General features: G+C 35.7%; 1 protein-coding gene across 9 annotated transcripts; it reads left to right on the top strand.

The window, feature by feature from the left end:
* The first annotated feature begins 695 nt into the window (after positions 1–695).
* LOC106670235 (glutathione hydrolase proenzyme-like) lies at positions 696–18,831 on the top strand. Of its 9 annotated transcripts, XM_024225205.1 has the most exons (10): positions 3,767–3,908; positions 4,909–5,001; positions 14,969–15,119; positions 15,167–15,322; positions 17,116–17,307; positions 17,371–17,540; positions 17,603–17,821; positions 17,877–17,959; positions 18,188–18,351; positions 18,412–18,831. In XM_024225205.1, the coding sequence occupies exons 4-9, from the start codon at positions 15,285–15,287 to the stop codon at positions 18,284–18,286; spliced, it is 801 nt and encodes a 266-aa protein (XP_024080973.1). In that variant the 5' UTR covers positions 3,767–3,908; positions 4,909–5,001; positions 14,969–15,119; positions 15,167–15,284; the 3' UTR covers positions 18,287–18,351; positions 18,412–18,831. The 9 variants fall into 9 exon arrangements, 7 of the variants coding, with proteins under 7 accessions (XP_024080967.1, XP_024080973.1, XP_024080972.1 ...); XM_024225199.1 differs by lacking the exon at positions 3,767–3,908 and adding an exon at positions 696–746 and having other exon boundaries at positions 14,969–15,322; XR_002909906.1 differs by having other exon boundaries at positions 14,969–15,322; positions 16,311–17,307; positions 17,385–17,540; positions 18,191–18,351.
* The last annotated feature ends 979 nt before the right edge of the window (positions 18,832–19,810 follow it).

Raw genomic sequence — 19,810 nt, 5'->3', positions numbered from 1 at the left:
TGTCTTTATTTTGTCTATGCTATACTTTAAGTTTATTCTTTTGTACAAAACTCTCTGAACATCTCTGAAACAATACTAAAAGCAAATTTTGACATAAGTGCCACCCTCTAAAAATGTCTCGAAGTCATCTGACAGCAAGTTTAGGCAGGCCAAAATTATCGGGAACGACCAACCTATTAGGATATGATATTTTGAGATCTGATAAGTGATAAAATTGTAGTTTGGTCGTCCCCGATCATTTGGGCCTTCTAATATCTTATATCTTTATGTTTTACATACTAAGTTCGTTTTATTTGTCAGTAAAACATGTAAGGTAAACATATCCTTCAGTGAACATTGGAAAGAAGCCGAAACACATCTGACATACCAAAATAGGGAGTTTAGGCAGACCATAATTATCAGAAACAACACAACTACAATTATTATACTGAGAAATTTCCTCTTTAAAAAAAATTCCTTTTTTGATCCCTCACAGGGTTTATGCATTTCGCCATCTTCAGTGCCCCTTCTTATTGCCGTGACGCCTCGAACAGCGACAGCTCAAAATGGTGAATTTCGGCAGGCGACACTACAATCCCTATTTTCACTTCAATTTAACATTTAATTATCAATAATTTTAAAATTCTGTTGACTTTTTGGATCCGATTATGTTTCATGATGCTTATAGGGAAAATGTTCTTAACGTAAAATTTGATCAGGAATAGTGTTTTGTAAGAAATTCTTCAGCTGTTAGAGCATATCAATTAGTAAGTAAAAGCAATTTTCATTTATTTAATTTTTTATTATTTTTTACGTTTTATTAACGCAAATATTGTAAGGTGTTGATATCACTTCAAATATCCTCATTAAAATCAATAAATGAAATAATCGTTTCATAAAAGTGAATTGACTGTGGTAAGTCAGTAATCTCAAAGTATTAGTGATTCTGCCGAAATTGTTTTCAGACAGATAAGGTTTTTCCCCCCACATAATCCGGCACTTAAGGTTTACAGCTGTTGACTTTGACCGAAGAAAGGAAAAGTTCCATTTCCAGACGGACACATCCACTCGGCAGAAACTTTTACACCGAGGCCCTTGGAACGTCGAGGCCGGAGGACGGTGAAACATCAGAGAAAAGGCCGTTTGCGGTGAGCCAAGTCGAGAAATTACTCATCACTGACAGTTTTCGATACGGTCGGGCAAAGAACAAAAAAGTGTTGAACTCGAAACGCCTCTTAAAGACAATAATTAAAAATAGAGAAATAAATAAAGATGAAAGCGGCCTTAATGATGCTTAGACAAATTGTAATAAAAACTTGCTGCTCGATCATCATGTCAGATGCTGCAAAAAATGCTGCTTCAGAACCGGTTGTTGTATCTCAACATTCCTTGCTACCTTTATTGGATTGAACTAAAATGAGCTTTTATTCAATTTGAAAAATAGGAAACACCTTCAATTTAAACAGATTTCCCCTTTTTTTTTACTTAAGGGGCTGAAGCTCAACTGTTATTGAAGGCTACGATGGGAAATAATAATTGAACAATGTGCACACTTTAAGCAATAACATTTTCCTTGAGTTTGGCGTAATTACACAGGAGAAAAAAATGTAATGTTAGCAGTCTGGCTCACACAATTTTACATGAACGAGAGGTCCTTGAATTTTGAATTTATAAATTTCTTTTATTTTATTTGTAGTACAATACAAGTACCTTCAAAAAGGTACCATGTAAAATGAGAGAAATACATTGACAGGCAAAAAATTCCACTCACTTGTAATATAACTTGATTTATATACATTTTTATATATTAATCACAGTTTCACGTTTTTAACGTTTAATAATTGAGTCTTTGTCGAAAAATTAAAAAAAAGAAGTAAATTGCTAAGGCAAATGAAATAAAAAAGCCGTACATATAAAATTTGTTTTAGATTTTTAATTAACACTTCCATATCGCGTATTTCCTCCTCTTGTTTTCATTACATCGAGACGCCTCAGCATACTTTCTACCATTTTGGAAATGCCTCTTTGCTGGAGGTTAGCCCATTCTTCACGAAGAGTCCTTTTAAGGTTGTGGAGTTATCAGGAAGTGATGGACGTGCTCTTTTGAGGTTATCCTATAAATGTTCGAGGGTTCAATGGGCTAGCCAGGCTAAGACCCTGATGTTATGCTGTTGAAGGTACCTTTGTACTGTGGGAGCGACATGTGGACGAGCATTATCGGGCATTAGATTAGGATTGTCGCTAATTTCATCGAGGATAGGCAACGCATGGTGTTCCAAAATTTCATCCACCTAGCAAGTGGCTGTCGAAGACCCTCTACGAACAACACCAACTCTTTGCGACTCTCCATTGAAATTCCCGCTCACACCATCACTGAGCTGAGTTGAAAAGGTTTGCTCTGGGAAAAATTACAGTCTTCATACCTTTCATTTCGCCTTCTCCACACTCTTTCACGCCCATCTGAAGATCGTAGGGCAAATCTACACGCATCTGTAGAAAGTTCAGCAGAACAATCGTTCAAAGACCAATGTTCTCGAGCAAATGCGAGCCGTGCAACTCTGCGTTCTGGTCAATTCTGGTCCTCTTACGGGCAAGAAGCCATTAGTCCATACTGATTTAATGTTCTTCGAGCAGTGCGTTCAGAAATTTGGATACCTCGAACTTTCTGTAGCCGGTTTCGCAAAATTATCCAAGTCAAAAAAGGGTCATCCTGTGGTTCTGTTTGTTACCGTAGGATGTCCACGACCGGGTACTTTTTGATTTCTCGAAAACGTCTAACGGCGTCTCGCAGTGTTTCGTAGGGAACTCCGATGGCAATAGCCGCATGATGAACGTCCATCATCAATGATGCAAACTAAACAGTTTATTGCTTCAGAATTCAAATGAGGCTGAATTAATATTTTAAATTCAGTAAAAAGTAAACATCGAAAAATCCTTTATCTTTGTTTTGGATTAAGGAATAAGTGTGTTTATCTCTAATTGATATTCCCAATTTAAAACATAGCTTAAAGAAATATCTATTGTAAAAAAATAAGATAAATTAAGGGCAGAATTTTCTTTTATCCAGAAATGAAAAAAAAAATCAATTGAGTGGACTTATTTGCCTGCCAGTGTTTGTACAAAATTAAAAACAAGAATGGAGAAAATACCCGTAGTACTCCAATGATAGTAAAATGTTGTCTGTTTAATTAATATTTGTGTCATTATCACTTTCACTATCATCACCATCATTTCCAAGAGGATCTCGCGGCCATCTCTTCAGTCGGCGAGGAGGGTTCGAGGGAATTCGTCGGGATGCGAAGTTTCTGATGTGCTGATTTACGGTGGTTGGGAGGATTTCGTGAAATTTGAGGCAAAGGTACTTTATACGTGTGTGATGTTTAGTGACCGTTAATCAATGATTATTTGGAGGTCGTGAGAAGCGGTCTGGTGTGACGTAGGTTTTCGATAAACATTTTCTTTATCATGCCAACGTTTCGATCTTTATTGAGATCATCTTCAGAGCTCGAAATGTTTGTTTACTGTGTTGAGACTGCCCAACACGACACAGGAATGACACATCTACACAGAAACAAACACTTTGAGCCCTGAAGATGATCTCGATAAAGATCGAAACGTTGGCATGATAAAGAAAATGTTTTACAAAAGTCACACCAGACCGCTTCTCACGATCTCCAAATAATCGGTAATTTATACATTAATCCGTGAATGATTAGAACATATAAAATATCAAATACATTTTAATGTCTCCAATAGGATTGTCTTTGTTTTTTTAGAGATACTCCTAAAGAGTTGAGAAATTCTTATAAAAAGAACTAGTGAAAATGTCGCCATTGAAATCGGAAAGATAATTAAGATCGAAAATGGTTTTTGAGAAATAACCGTGCACTCTAAACACCTCAAATGGACTTACACGTACAGCTACGAAAGTGAGTTTGTCACGTAACATTTTTAATCTTAATTATGGCGGTATCAGTGTTTCTAAATTCAATATTTATGAAGTCTTGTTTAAAAAAAAAAAATGTCACAAGCTGAAATACATTACCGAAAAATCTTTTTATAAAACTTGTTATCGATTCACTTTCATTTTGGATTCAAGTTACCTGATAGCAAAATGATTTTTTGACATCTTTGCTATGAGTTAATTTGTTTTTTGTACATATGAATCCAAGCTAGGTTTGAAAATTGCGAATTTCGTTCAGTATCTATTTAATCATTATTTTCCTATACATGTTTTCTCCTTAAAAGATGTTTTACATTCGTTATATATTCGATATTAGAGGTTAGGAGGTGAAAAATGAAGGGGTTAAATTTGCAAAAGATTAATGAATACTCTAGGTCTACTACCACTCCCATGATCATGTTATGGGAAATGTGCTATTGGTTAAGTTTGCTTAAGACTAAGTTCTACGTAGATATTTAAATCTAGTTTAGTTATAATTTAATTTATTTAAATTTGATTTGATATCTTTGATGGCCTCGTATTATTGAATTCAATTTTCTATAATAATCTTCAATAATTTTTATGTTAACGGTTGTTGTAGTGAAATTTGAGCTTGTAGATCATCGTGATTCTTTTACAAAAGTAATAACATTTCCTTATAATGCTTATCATCGTTAGCATCTAAATTACTAGTGATAAATATGACAAAGGTGCCAAGACCATCGATTAAACCATTTTGTATCTTCTATGGTTAACAGTTTCTAATTTTTCATAAATCCTATCTCTAGTTTAATTTATTAACTTACAGTAGTTATTAAAAGTGTTTACCTTTACTTTTTATCATCAAAAAAGTCCTTATCAACTAAGTTTTTATCGCTATACAAATTATCTACTATACTAAGATACCATCAATATAATTCAATTGACGTAAAATTTTATGAACTCGAAATAATGTACAAATGTGTATTCGGACTTTTGCATTCTAGGTTCCCCTGGTTTGACGGGTATAATTCCAGGATTGGTTGTTAATTTACTACTCGTGAGTCCGAAACGTTGGAAGAAACTGGAACATCAAAATTGTAAGTCTGGGTTTGTTGGTTTTTAATGTTCAAAAGTGTATTAAAATGTGTAAGTAATATTTATCTTGAGAATTTTTGTGGGCAGGAATAATTCGCGCTGTTTGTAATATGGTGTTCACACAAGTTATTTTTGCTGGCTTAAATTTAGAAAGCATCTTACACTGTTTTTGCTTATTCTTAATGAAAGTTCAGGTATCTGTGTTAGTGCTTCTCAATTTTTATTTGATTTGCCTATGACTTGTTCCATATTTATGATTATATTTTCTTTACATTTTCCTTTAGTCTGTTAGTAACAGTTTAATCTTATCTTTATGCGACTTTACATAAATAAATATCAATTCATTCACCTTCAAAATCAACAAAACACAAGTTCAAGTTAAACCTTTCATATTGCATTCAGCTGCAGCCCTTTATGCTTCAACATAAGGGTTTTTAGCCAAAATACCATCAAGGGCTTAGAAACCGCGCGGACTATTTTTTTAAATTCTCTGGGTGTCCTGAACGTGCATCCACAACATTCGGAGTCTGTATATAGTTGACTGTATGACGGAACTACATCCTCACGTAGCACAAATCTGATCGATGAATCAGAACCTTGTATTTAAAACAGTAATGTCCAACGCATGGAATCCTTTCTTTATCGCAGAAAAGGAGTCAAATTAATAATAGTCAATAAATTTGGACAATTAAGGAATAAATTTAACTCCAAACTGATTTGTTTTTCTCGGAGTGAATAAGGCCATTGTGGCAGCATGTGTAAAATGGCAGTTGGTTTTCTCGATTTCAATGTGCACACATCTAACAACAATCTTCTGGTTGTTGGTTGTAACCCTAAGCCGTGCTTGGGTTTGGAGTTTTCGTACAACATAGATTGTCGAAATCGAATAAGGAGCGAGTAAGGCTGATTTTTTCGTGTTTTTCTCATGACCCGAACGGAAAAATGCCCTAGCTTGGTGGACGGTCAATTCTTCCTTGATTTGATCCCAACTATCACACTCTTAAGGTCAGTGGTTTGTACAACAAAATACAAAATACAAAAAAAAATTATAAAGTAAATAAATACAATATAATACAAATTAACGGTTATATGGATAGTCAAAGGCCACTGAATAGTACAACAACAAAATATAATGCACAACTAAAAAAAAGATAATAAACAATAACACAACATTATTAGTACTGAAAAGTACTGTAACTGCAAGGCGGAGAGACGTGCTCAAGGCCGACGGATGATCGTCCTACGATTAATAATTTATACTTTTGATAATTTTTCAAATAAATTTGAGGTCAGGGCTCAATCAAGAACGCGGTTCGACTGTAATTTTGATCGACGTTTCAGGCATTCACAATTATATATGTTAAGCGTATAAATCAGTTATTAAGTATAAATAGCTAGTTATTATATATAGCGTTTTTAGTTAAAAGTATATAATTCCAACTTTTCTACACACTTTTCCTAGGGAATATATTTAATAACTTAAAGTAGAAAATTTAATGCAAACTCTAGAATTTATGATTTTTGAGACCTTTGACAATCGATTGAATCATTTATTGTAGGGGAAAGTTTGAGAAGAAAGAACAGGCCAGGATTTTCATTATTAGCTTTTAATTCGTCACAAAATAGCAATTGAATGATAATTAAACATGTTTAGAGGTAATAAAGTATCTGTCAGAAAAATGTTTCATTTATTACCACTTGGGTTGCTGTGGTGGGATTTGGAATTTCATAGAATATTATTTTTGATGCACTTGCAATTTTTTGAACCGCATATTGTTGTGCAGTTGCTGAAGCCACTCATAGAACTGATGAATGAATTTCATGATGAACGTGATGAATTTCACCGGAATTCAGGGATCGTTCATCGCCAACAGTGAATTGAGATCTGGCGTAAAGCTGTTTCCTTTTTTAGGCCCAAGTTTGAAGAAATTTTCGTCAGTGATTTCCATTACACAAGCCAAAATTTTACGGGCATCGGCTTTTCCACGGTTCACATCTGGTACTTGTAATCTGACTGTGACTCCTACCAGAACTGAGTTTATAACTAAGTTCGTATTTAATCGTGTTATAACTTCTCCGGTTGACCTCTCGTTATTATAGTTAACTAGTTAAAGTGTGAAATGTGAGAAAATTATACCCTCTTACTGGCCTCCTTAGTTATTATATATAATAAGTAGTTATTATATTTACATTGTAACGGAACCAAAAACAAACGAATAATAACGGATTTACTTAAGAATAGTAAACATGAAGATTACTCATTTTCTAAACAAACACCTTTTCTCCATTTTAATCCTGTTATATTCTCTTTAACCATGGAAAGACATCATCGTGAACCAGAAGTTCGCAATATTATTGTGAGAATGAGTCGTCCAGGTTCGGCTTTAATTCGTTCCCGGCTTTAACCCGATTCCGAGTGACTGGAAGTGCCAAGAAGAGGCCTGTTAGTGGATCTCAGTCCATTACGACGCTAAGAGAGGACAGAAATATTGTCATTGCTGCAAGACGGAACCTTTGCCATAATGCTCGCCAGATCCTAAATGAAGTACAAGATGTTTTGGCAAGATCTTTATCGTAATCGTTTTTGGGAAGGCCTCACATCGTATGCCCCTTTGAGACGACTTGCAGCAACAGCCCGCCACCAGCAACTCAGGGGAGTATGGTGCAGCTGGCGCCTAAAAGAGAACACCAATTGGAATGCTATTTTGTTTACTGATGAGTGGCGTTTCTGTCAGTATAGAGGATAGCAGGCGCGGAGAGCCTACCGAGAACAGGGGATGCGTACAATGCCCCATTTTGTGCTCATGTCAGTGCAGTTTGGAGGAAGCGGTGTAATGGTCTGGGCTGGGATTTATACTGGAGGGCGAGCTGGACTCCATATTGTTGAAGGCACCTCACCGCATTCGTTATGCCCAATGTATCAAGCCAGGGATCTCATTGACAGGGATTTTCGATTTCTGGATAACAATGCCAGATCTCATGGAGGCAGTTGTTCATCAATGTTTATAAAACCTGGGAAATTCCCATCTGCCACATCCCCCCTTGTCTCTAGGCTTCAATCCCATTGAGCACTGGATGCGTTGTAGAGGTTTTTCGATCACCATCCGCAGCCAGTTTTTTCTGTTTGGACATATCCTGATTTTGAGTATGTACTTTTTGTTTGTAAATTTGTAGATACTTGTAGAATCTTGTTCGTATAAGTAGGTATTTTGTCCTTAGTATGTATAACGTCTTTTATTTTGTTCGGAAAAGATAGATTTGCTTGATGTACATAGGTTTTTGATAGGTTCTGGAACCCGGGCATGCTTTATAAATTTAAACCTTTCTACCCCTCTTTAGTACCTTATACTGAAATCCTATCTATCCAGTCGCTGCTTCAGGTGAGATGCGGTAACGAGTTCTCGGAAATCAGGCCGATACAAGGCGGCATCCCTCAAGGGAGTCGGTCCCATCCTTTATATCACTATACTGATGACCTACCTGCACATCCCAAGACCATCATCACCCTAACCCGGACGATGCCGCAATTTCGTCCTCTAATTCGAATTCTATCTAAGCTACTTCCAACATCCAAGAACCCCTGATATTATCGAAGGCAGGTGCAAAATGTGAAGGGCTACACGGAATGAAGAAAAAGTGTTGTGTTCGAATTGAAAAAAAAACAGCCTTGCTCTCCAACAACAAAGAGATACCGACTTTCAAGTTCATCGACCCTAGACAGCAGGGTGATGTGGAATCCTCAAACAAGACAACCACTTACCAGAAGACTTGGAATACTACGAAGACTTCTAGGACCGAAATCCACCATTGAACTAACCGTATACAAGACAACTTCGACCGCTTTGGAGGTACAGAATGTAACTGTGGGGTTCTGCCAAGCCATACAACAGCCAACGCATCCGATCTTTCCAATCAAAAGCCCTTTTTTCGTCTCTAACTGCACGGTCCACAACGACCTCAACATTCCTTTTGTCGACGAACTCGTCTGTTTCCGATCCCAAAAGTTTCACGCCAACCTCTCGATCCAACCTAACCCTACTCCTCGAGCCCTTCCTACACATTCCCATACCTAGAACCCGCCACGTCGCCTTAATCGACGATGTCCTTTTAATTAACTAATGGTGGACGGCGTCAATCCATCAACTAAACTTGTACGCCTTCTACCCTTGGTCATTATTTTCCAAAATCCAATCATCTTTCTCTTTCGTATGATTTTTAACTTTATTTTAATACATTATACTTCCGGAGAGCGCCTCTAATGTGAAGAACGGGATTTAACTTCGACGAGCTAACAGATTTTTTGTTTACTCGTTGTTCCTTATCAGTTTCTAATAATTTTTATTCGCTGTTTTCTCGTCATTCTTAAAATATAACTTATTTATTTAAAATCTTTATACTATCCAATCTAAATAACATGTCGAAATTAATATGGAAGTCAAATAAGAATAATTCTAGAGCTATAATTTTCGATTAATTTTTTTTCATTTGAAGCGTAATACTATGTTTGTCCTTACCAATCCCATGAACTATCTTTAATTCATATGGATTTTCTGATTGGCGGAATGGTTAAAATGATCCTTCGCAACTGTAGTATTGATGAATGACCTAGTACTACCCGCATCACATACAATTATCGGTGTTTCCCATCTCAGTATTTCAAAGGTTGAATTTACGTTTTGCAAGTAATAATTTTGTGGGTCGTGGTTACCTAGGGGACCTCATAATATTTGTTACGCATTCGTAGTTATTTGATGAAGGTGTGAATTTCTTGTACTGTGTGGTTGGAACTGAGATGGGTTGTGGAAATACTCATCGGTGTCGGGTTTTCTCGTTGATAGTTTATTTGATTTGGGTGTACAAAATTATGTACTGAATAATGTTTTTGTGGGGGGAAAAATGGTGAGTGTTGTGGGCCCTTGGTTTTGGTGGAAATACATTTGCGTTTTTTATCTGCCCCAAATTTATGGTTGAGTAGCGCTGCAATTCGATGAGATCTGAAGGGTTCCAATGTTGAGTTTTAAAAAAGTTATTTAATATTGCATAAAACTTAGTCAGTACACCAGTTCCCGGTCGCGAGTGGATCTGAGTATCGAAATGGTGATTTGATGCACAGGTCAATGTTTTACCTCAGCAATTATTGAATCGACTCCAAGGATAATCAGGATGTAATGTACATAAACTTCGAGCATATAATTTTTGGCTTATCTTCAATCAATTTTTAAAATTATATAATGTCCACGAGACATAACTTTCCGTGGTAAAATAAAAGATACCATTATCATCACCTTCATTTATATGCACAGTCATCAATATTTTGGCAATATTCCTGAAATTTGTTTCCGCATCATTAAAGGATCTGCTTTATGAGAGGACAGGTTTTTCGCCTGCAAATTGTACAAGTTCAATGTTTTCATACATACTCATATACTATGCAAATCAGCCAGGACACTACCATCTGGAATTCCCGTGTTTTGCAGAACCGAGTCTACTACTTTTTAAGTGACTTTTTAAGTTTTCTGTCGATCAGGAATCTTGAAAATTTTTGCGTACGAGGCAGTATGAAAAGACCCAGGTTCATAGGTTTAATATGTTATCCACCAACCTATGCCATGGACTAGGAGTGAGACGTCCTGAATCCAAATTGAGCGTTAGGTATCAAGGGTTAAAGTGGATCAATATCAATCTCCCAAGGACTTTTATAAGTAAACAAACAGCTTTGGCCGATAACTAGATGGTTACGCCATTCTTTTTTTAACATTACACTTGTCGGTTACATGACGCAAAAGGATTTATTGATGATCCAAATTCAGTTTTATAATTGGATTGATAGAATACAAACACACAGTTAAACAGATCGATTTTGCCGTCTTGGCCTCAGCCTCCTCTTCACAAATTAGCAGAATTCAAGCGGCTCACAATGAAATACAAAAATGGAATACCATGACAAATCAGGAACAGAAATTCCTTTATTTAACCAGTGTTCCACAAACTGGCACGCCCTGCATCCCAAACTTGTAAAAGAGAACATTACCACAACTGAACTACTACTTCTTTTCTTCATTATGTTTTCCTATTATCCTTTATGGGCTAATTATTGGGCACCGCCAAAGCACACGTGAATGTGTAATTGAATTGCATAATCATACACTATATAAAGCTTAAGAAATAGGAGGAGGGATAACGCATCATGTGCAGCAATGATGGCTTAGGACAATGTTAAAAACTAGAAAAGCTGAGTCGAAAACGAGAGACTGCTATCCTGTGGAGTGTTGAAGAACTCGTAAATAGGTAAATCTCAAAGAGATAGAATATAAAAATTATGTAGACGAGATAGTCCATACTCGATATTATACGAAAAAATTATGAACTATAAACAAATGTTGAAAATCTGTTGGCTGGAGGCCGCTAACAAAGTAAGAACAAAAGAACAATAGTCCGTATGAAGCGATAAGCCAATGCCAGAATAATGCAGCCAATGAGCTGACAAATAAGCTTAAATAGCTAAGTAACTTTCAGGGAACTTAAGACATAGTACCATCTAGTTACATCCATAACTTCAAAGTTGGTTCTGATTGGAAGACCAAATTAAATTCGCGAATGAAAAAAAGGGTACCAGAACATCCAGAATTTGAGGAAAGTGGAAGAAAAGGAGGTGTCACACCGCTGGCGCGACCATTCTGAGGATAGGAATTCATGCTATCGAAAATCTTAGCATAGAGGACGAGGTGAGAGTGAAGAAACTAGGAATATCGAACTGTATATTACAAATTCTTGCGAAATTTGAAGACATTACACGATGCAATGATTCAGCAGTGGAAACAGACAGGGACTAGGACTGTTCTTGAATCCCATACTGATTGCAGACATCTGACAAAAATCAAAGTCAAGCCTCACAATGTGCAGAAGGAACCCAAACGGCCCAACTCAATTTCTTACGAACTCTCTGGAACAAGGTATGGTCTTAAAGAAGAAAGCAAATTTAGTTGCTATTGCCAAGCTTTCGACCTTGACCCAGAATGTTCATAAGTGATAAAAGTGGTCGATATTTCTAATACTGAAACCAGCATATTTTCTGAAATGTAGTGCTCCACCCCTAGTCGGTAGGGTGATGAAACTGCAGTTTGATGGTTTGCGATTTTCTCCTTTACCGTTTAGAGTCAGTAACAGTCAAATTTTTGTCTATTGTGGCGATCTCGCTAATGTATTTCTTGGAAGATTTTCGTTTCTTTAATGAAGTAGAGCAATCTTCTCAGGGGTATGGTATATGCATGCGTCAAGAACTGCATTCCCAGGTACCATAGCTATAACCTAGCTGTTGCGGGCAGTTATGTTCTATCGTTTCTTTCTCTTCTAGACACAATCACATTCACTGACAGGAAAAGATAGTTTTACTTACAAACTGGTTCTAAAAACTAGTGTTAACTATATTGTTGTTTCATAATTTGTTTTAATTAGTCTTAGCCTAACTAGTAAACTAGTTCAATGCACTAGCTAGTTCTACTCACCATTTATACCATATACTCGCTGTTTCTGATAATCGACATTCGTCAACTGTTGATAGTACCATTTTGTATGTGGTACTTTACTGGATCATGTTATGTAAATACACTCGTTAGAGTTTTTAATACCTTTCTGTTAAGTAGGATCTCCTCTTTCTCCCATTACATAGAGTGCTTTTGTCTCAAACCTGGTTTTCGCTTCCAATATTTGTTGTGTATTTTAGTTATTCCAGGCTAATGTGTACACAGTTTATGCCAAAAAATGGATTTGAGCCTATTAGATGTCCCGAGGCTCCTTTTTTGGCATGTATATCTGCTGCCTTGTTCCCTGAAATTCCCTCATCACCTGGGGAACATGACACAACCTTAGCATTTGGTTTTTTCTAGATCTTTTTTTTATATCTTTTTATCTTTTTTTTATCTCGTTTATGATATCCATGGTCAAACCTACCCAACCCGAATACATTGTCATATTTCCTATTGGGATCTGCGGGATGATACATACCTGTAGTTGTTTTCATTTTGGTCTGTCTATTCTTATTTGTTTGTGCTGCACGAAGAAGCCTTTGTAACGTTATAAAGAAAATGACAGTGTTATCCGATTGATTTATGAACTATGTAAAGAGTTGGCATATCAACGGACTGAAGGATCAAAGCAATTTCATGTTGCTTGGTCGTTTCCGATTATTTTGATATGTACATCAGGGGCGGATCTGTGCAGATGCCTCTCCCTGCTTATATCCCCGTCATGTGATTAAGATGTCGTATCTTGTAAACAAATGTTAGGAAACGATCGTACTACAAGCATTCATTTCATTTGGATAACTTACAAATAGTCGCCAATTTATATAAATATAATAATTCTCTATTCCACATTCTATTTTAATTTATAATCAAAATTATAAAAATATTTTTCAGAGAAGTTTTGAAACTTGAAAGCTTCACATTGTCACTTCGGAGTTGAAGTCTCCACCCGGTCTGGTTCGACCGCCGCGGCCTAACTTCGCCAAGATTCCATTAAAGAAGACTAATCAACCTGGATTTTTTTCGACATAAACCCATCACCCAATTTTATTATTGCTTTTAAATTAAAATAACGCTTATCTAATAGAAATTTTGTTCGAGATTCTTTCTCTCGAATTGGTCAATTGTTAGTTTCTAAACATTACAATGTAGGATGATTTACCAGCACCGGTACGTTTGTTGACACGAATGATTATCGCTGTAGGAAAAATTAACAACTGCAGTCCTTTACACTTTACAGATCGGTTCGAACGAGAACACGGTCGGTAGGGTGACGAGGTTCGTTGAACTTCTCCGTCATGTTGCCTGAGCCGAAGAGGAGGGGAAACTAAAAGTGACCTGCACGAGGATCGTAGTTATAATTACCGTCTTCCATTTATTTTCACGGGATAGATTTATTATACAATCGGGAGTCGGGTGAACCGGGGTATTCCAACAGAGATGGATCCCCCAACTGAAGAACTGTCCGTGGATCACATCGGTAACTTTTATACCAACGCTCAGCCACTGTTCAATGTTTATTCATTATATGTTTAAGATTCGGCATTCTTACTTAATTGACGAGTGGCTCTTCTTCGACAAGAAAGCACAGATTCATCATAGAACTGGATTTTGAAAAGATCAAATTGGTTTCAGACTTATTCTCTCTGTTGTCTTTTGATATACTTATCCATAGTTAAAGATGCCATTGTCAACTCCTCTGCTGCATTTTAAGCGGCAAAATTTTAGAAATGAAAGTCCCTGGAAGGTTCGAGTGATCGAGTCCTGCGTCGATCCTTGGAAAAGGACGTCGGTGGGTGTCGCACGGACTTGACAAACGAACTTGAACAATTGTAAATCCAAAAAAATGGTTTGAAATCGGCCCAGCGTGGGCGAGTGGACGTCGGCTCAAATCTGGTAGCCGTAAATCGCCCATGTCGACCTGTCCAAGGTCTGAACTTCTGGAGAAAGAAGTTCTATTTTACCGACCTTGAACCCCATGGACAGTCCGGCCGGTTCACCACCGACCCCTGCTAGCTATAACGATGTGTACAACCTTATTATGCAATTATTCAAAAATATAAATAAGAAGATAAGATTAAAAAAAATATAACTGCGTTAATTATAATTATGTAGGAAATTGAGGGATACTAACTAATGCCAAGGTTATGGATCATTAGGTGTTGCAAAATTACCCCAGGTGTTTATCAGTTGCAAACAATTTATAAATGCTATAAAGTAAAGTGTCGTATAAGCAATTCTAACATTATTGTTATATGTAGCTACAGAAACATAAAAAATTAGAATGAAGACAAAGTAGAGAAGATGTTTTCTTCGCAGTTCTCATCAGAAACATCTAAATAAAATTATCTATATGGAACAGTATCAGTTTAAAATATTAAGCCATCTCTTCTGTTTTCATATTTATTTTTTGTACACTAATAGCTGTATTTTGTGTCTTTACAAGGTTTTTCCAAAAGCAATGAATTCACTCCACTCAACCCAGAAAAGACCAACGACAATGTTTCAAAGTTATAATAGGTTGTTTCACCATCCTGACTGCTGTCGTATCAGTTGCTCTTATGGTGCACATCTACCAGGGAGAAAATACAGGAAATGTCAGTTTTTTTAAGTTTAACAATTATTTTATTAACAAAATCTCCAGTTTCGGACAGGCACGCTTGGTGGTTTGGTGGCTGACAACAAAGAATGCGCCAAAGTGGGCAAAAATCTTGAGAGAAGGTGGCAATGCTGTGAATGTAGCTGTTGGAGTTTCATTCTGCATGGGAGTTGTTCATCCGCATTTGACCGGGATCGGAGGGTATGTAAAATCGAAATAAACTTTTCACTGGAGTGTGATAAGTGAAGTATGGTTTTATTTGATTAAAAACATTATTAGCATTAAAATCAATGTTCTCTTAGTTGTTATCAGGGATGTGATCTAAGAAAGTTTAGACAACATCTCTGATAACAACTAAGTGAACATTATCTGCATAAGTTGGTCGATAAATCTACAAAACATTAAAATCAAAGTAAACCAAATAAATAAATGTTCTTTCTTGTATAATTTAATTACACTATTTTTATTGATTATAAATAATTAAAATTTTAAAAAAGAATCAAGGAGTATGATAAACTGTCTTAAGAAGCTTATTTTGTATTAAAAAATAGCTCAAAGAGAAATTTCAAATAGGTAGAGTATTTAGGAAAGCTAAGAAAGCAAGTAGCAAGTTCAATTACTTTTATGATGTGTATCAAAGTCATTTAAAATTGCATAGGTAATTTTGAACCAAGTTCCTCAATACCAACACAAGGTTCAAAAACTAATAATTTATAGCAATTGGTCATACCAAAATAGGTTGATGAAATTGATTAAAAACTACAAAACTTCAGGTTCATCTAGGCGCAGACGCAATGGGGAACTCCCTGTAAAACGTTTAGCTATAGTTCGCTGACCCTATTGTCCAAAATTTTAAAGCATTTCTATAAAATAACTTGAAAAATGTTTTCCTCCTGTGGGGTCAAATTTCTCCATCTTATATTCTGACAAAAATCAAACTAATCCCTTGATGAAATGGGTTCTTTGTGATTCCTGAACAAATTTTTGTCAAAATACAATAATTAATTAATTGATTTAACAAGTTATTAGGATATTAAATTTCTGAGCTAATTTCTCAAAACTCACACTGGATACTTGACAAAAGTACCATAATTATTATAATGTATGAAAAATTGCTTTCATTTATAAAAATAAAATATTACAACTGATAAAGCATATAAAGTCAACAGCTCTATCTATTAATTGGCAGAGAAGCTCTGACGTATCAAGAACACCATCGATGGGTGGCCCTCGGAGGAACTGAGTCGTAGAAGGATCATCCTCACCCAATTAAGAATAGGATATGCAAGGTTGACACACAGACATTTACTTTTAGGCCAAAGCCCGCATATGTGTCTGGCATGCAGAGAAAGGCTGCTTGATGAGACCCACCTAATTAAAAGTTGCAATTCCTTGGCTCCATATAAAGAGTGCGTAGGAATGCCACCCAATATGAGAATTATCCTTGAGCATGGCTGCAAATGGATCTACTGGTCTGATTCTTGGAGGAAAAGTTTTATTTTATTGTATATAGTGCTGACTGTTTTGGGTCCGAAGCGTGTGTTAAGAGGAAATGCATTTATCAGTGCGAATGTGTAGTGTGAGAGGGCCATGCAGATTTGAGCTTACACAAATCAGTAATGTATTGATTAATAAAGATGAAATTCATTATATTCAAATTGTTAATTTATTTATTATATTCAGTAACAAGACTAGATCCCCCACAACAATCCACATTTTAAATTATTAAAAACATCTGTAAAGTGTAATGAGAACTAAAAATTTAGACTACTAAATATAATGGATTTAATTAGAAACTATTTTCCTAAAGAGTTAAAAGCATCTTTGTCATTAAATGTTTGAGATTATAAAATTGTGTAAATTGGCATAAAAACAAAACAATGATACATTTAATTTTTTTAAATTTTTATTTATGCATCAACTATTCTGTAGAGATGTATTTAAGAACACAAAGTCTTTCAGGTAATATAGATTTTTTTTTCTTTTTGCCTTAGGAATGGCCTTGTGCTCATTTATGACCACAAACTAGGAAAACTAAGAGATTGTATTAATTTCAACAGGAAAGGCAGCACCAGTTCAGAAACCGTGGGGATCCCAGGTTTCATAAATGGCCTGTCTTTTGCCCATAGCAAGTTTGGAAGACTTCCCTGGAAAAAAATTCTTTCATATTCTATTGAACTTGCAAGGTGAAAAACAACTTTGTGCAACATTCTGAAATTTGTCTTTAATAAAATATATGTTTACTTTAGAACAGGATTTATAGTTACAGAAAGCTTGAAGAGTTCAGTACAACATTTGAAAACCGAAAATATCAAAACCAAACTTGGCCTGTGGCTTAATTCTCTAAAAGTGGGAAAAGTAACCACATCCAAGCCCCTTGCTGAAACTCTTGAGTTGTTGGCAGAACAAGGAGGAAACGGTGGCAAACTGGTTTAACCTTTGAAGCAAAGATTGTATATTTACTTATATATATTTTTTTAGTTTTTTACAGCGGAGCTTTTACAAAAAATCTTGCCCATGTTTTGTCGGAAGATGATATGAAAAATTACAAAGTTCTAAATAACGTATGCGCTATGGAGGAATGGAATAAATTCAAGTTATTCACTACTGGCCAAGTTACAGGAGGCCCGCTGTTGCTGAAAGCTTTGAAAAATATGAACAATGCTTCAAATCCCTATGCATCAATTAAAGCAATAAATGGTATAATTTATTTAAATTATTTATTATTTTATTTATTTTTTTAATTTTTGCATAGAAGCATTGACAACTGCAGAAAATTACACACATGGAGTTGTAGTAACTTCTGTTGACAAGGATGATAATTATGTGTGTGGTAAGGTAAGTACAAAAAATTATATATTCACTAGTTCAACTCTCTTCATTATGTATTTCTTGGTGTCACACTTTTTTTTACAAAAAACCTAAAATCTCATAAATCCTGTGGTAATTCATGGAATTAATCTAATTGTGTTGTAATTAGAATGAAATCAGTCCACCCCATAAATTACCAATTAATCACAGGATTTCTTCTGATATGTGATAATTGGTTTTACTCAATTGTTTTAGCAGATTAGGATCAGTTTTGGGCTCGCAAATATTAACACCAGGAGGGTTCGTTCTCAACGATGCTGCCAAATACGGAACGGGGAAAATGTTTACGAATGAACTTGATACACTTTCACATTCACTTGTCACTGAAGCTCAAATTTGTTCTTCAATATATGTCACAGGTGATGTTTATTATTAAAAAAAAAAAAAAAACATAGTTTACAATTTTTGTTTTTGTGCAGGTGCGAATGATTTTAGGGATTTGCTACAAACACTTTTTGATGTTGGAAGGAAATCAGGATTTGCAGACTGTTGTCGAGAGTCCGCGTATGAGAATGATCGATGATACAATATTCAGAGTTGGATCACGCTCCATCATTCCCGCCTAAAGAGATAGATCAACTTTCTAAGGCGGGAGTTATGCTAGTCCCAGCAGCCAAACCCTAACCGAGCATAAATGTGATCCACAAATTTAGAGACGGTTAAACCCGTGTGCTGATTCCAGGGGGCTTGGTCTAGGAGTAACCGTATAATTTACACATTATACAAAATTGTTGTTAAATTTACATAATCTTAAAATGTAAATATGTATATATTGTACTGGGAATAAGTCAAAAGAATGTTATGCATCATTGTGCAATAAATAATACTAATTTTGGCTCAAATTTTTCAGTTCATATCATTAATTTCATAAATTTATATTCAAACTAGATAGTTTTAAAAAACTGTTTTAACGCTCACTGGAGTAAAAATGAATTTTTATTTAACTGTATGTAGATTAACCCGTGCACAAACCACTGGTTGTGCAAACCGTTGTGGGCCAGTTGATCTAGTGTCTCTAAATAAGTGTGATTTTTTTTTAGTAGTAACTAACAATCATGCAAAAAACTAAAAATAATTAATTTTCTTGTTGTTGATTTCATATTTTTCTTTTTTATAAAATTATGTAATAACCTTATACCACTCTGGCCCTTACATCATAGGCCGCTGTACAGTAATGCAAAAGTATTTTCAAATTTTTACCATTTATTTAAACTGACATTTTTTGAGCCAAAGGCTTGCTTTTGTGAAAATGGGCGAATCTTAGTTGGACAATTTGGGGGTCATCGCGTAATGGGCACCCTCATCTTCTATCTCCTCGTAGGGTTGTCAACTTAAGTTTCAGGGTCTGACATTATTACAATTGCAAAAAGAAGAGTGCGTGCAAACAGCTTTGATCTTTCAACTCAAAATTTAATTCCCGATACAGTGGGTATTTTTTCTTGACCAGCCTCAAGAACTTCTGCCATTCTTTAACAATATTTAATTGTGTGCCTACACAAGGATATTTTTGAACCACGATAATTTCTTAGCCTCCATAGCCACTATTCTGACTTATTCAGTATATTTACTATGTAATCACGATGGAGTTTGTATGATGGAACCTCAAATTAGGCACTCTGTACAGACTAAATTTGTTGGGGTGCTGCAGAGTAGTTTTGAACAGCTTCTTGGTTCAAAACACGTGTTTGAGGAATTCCATCTACCTCCCTATATTCTTTCCCTCCCTGCACCATATTAGACTTTAGTCTAATTAGACCTGCATCAGACCCTCCCGATCACACTCAACTCATGTTTTAATTATAAAATTATTCTTTAAGG

Source organism: Cimex lectularius, unplaced genomic scaffold, assembly GCF_000648675.2.
Source record: "Cimex lectularius strain Harlan isolate CLEC.00 unplaced genomic scaffold, Clec_2.1 scaffold94, whole genome shotgun sequence".
In the NCBI taxonomy this organism is placed as follows: domain Eukaryota; kingdom Metazoa; phylum Arthropoda; class Insecta; order Hemiptera; family Cimicidae; genus Cimex; species Cimex lectularius.
The sequence above is the reverse complement of the archived record's forward strand: the minus strand, read 5'-3'. Positions and strand labels throughout refer to the sequence as shown.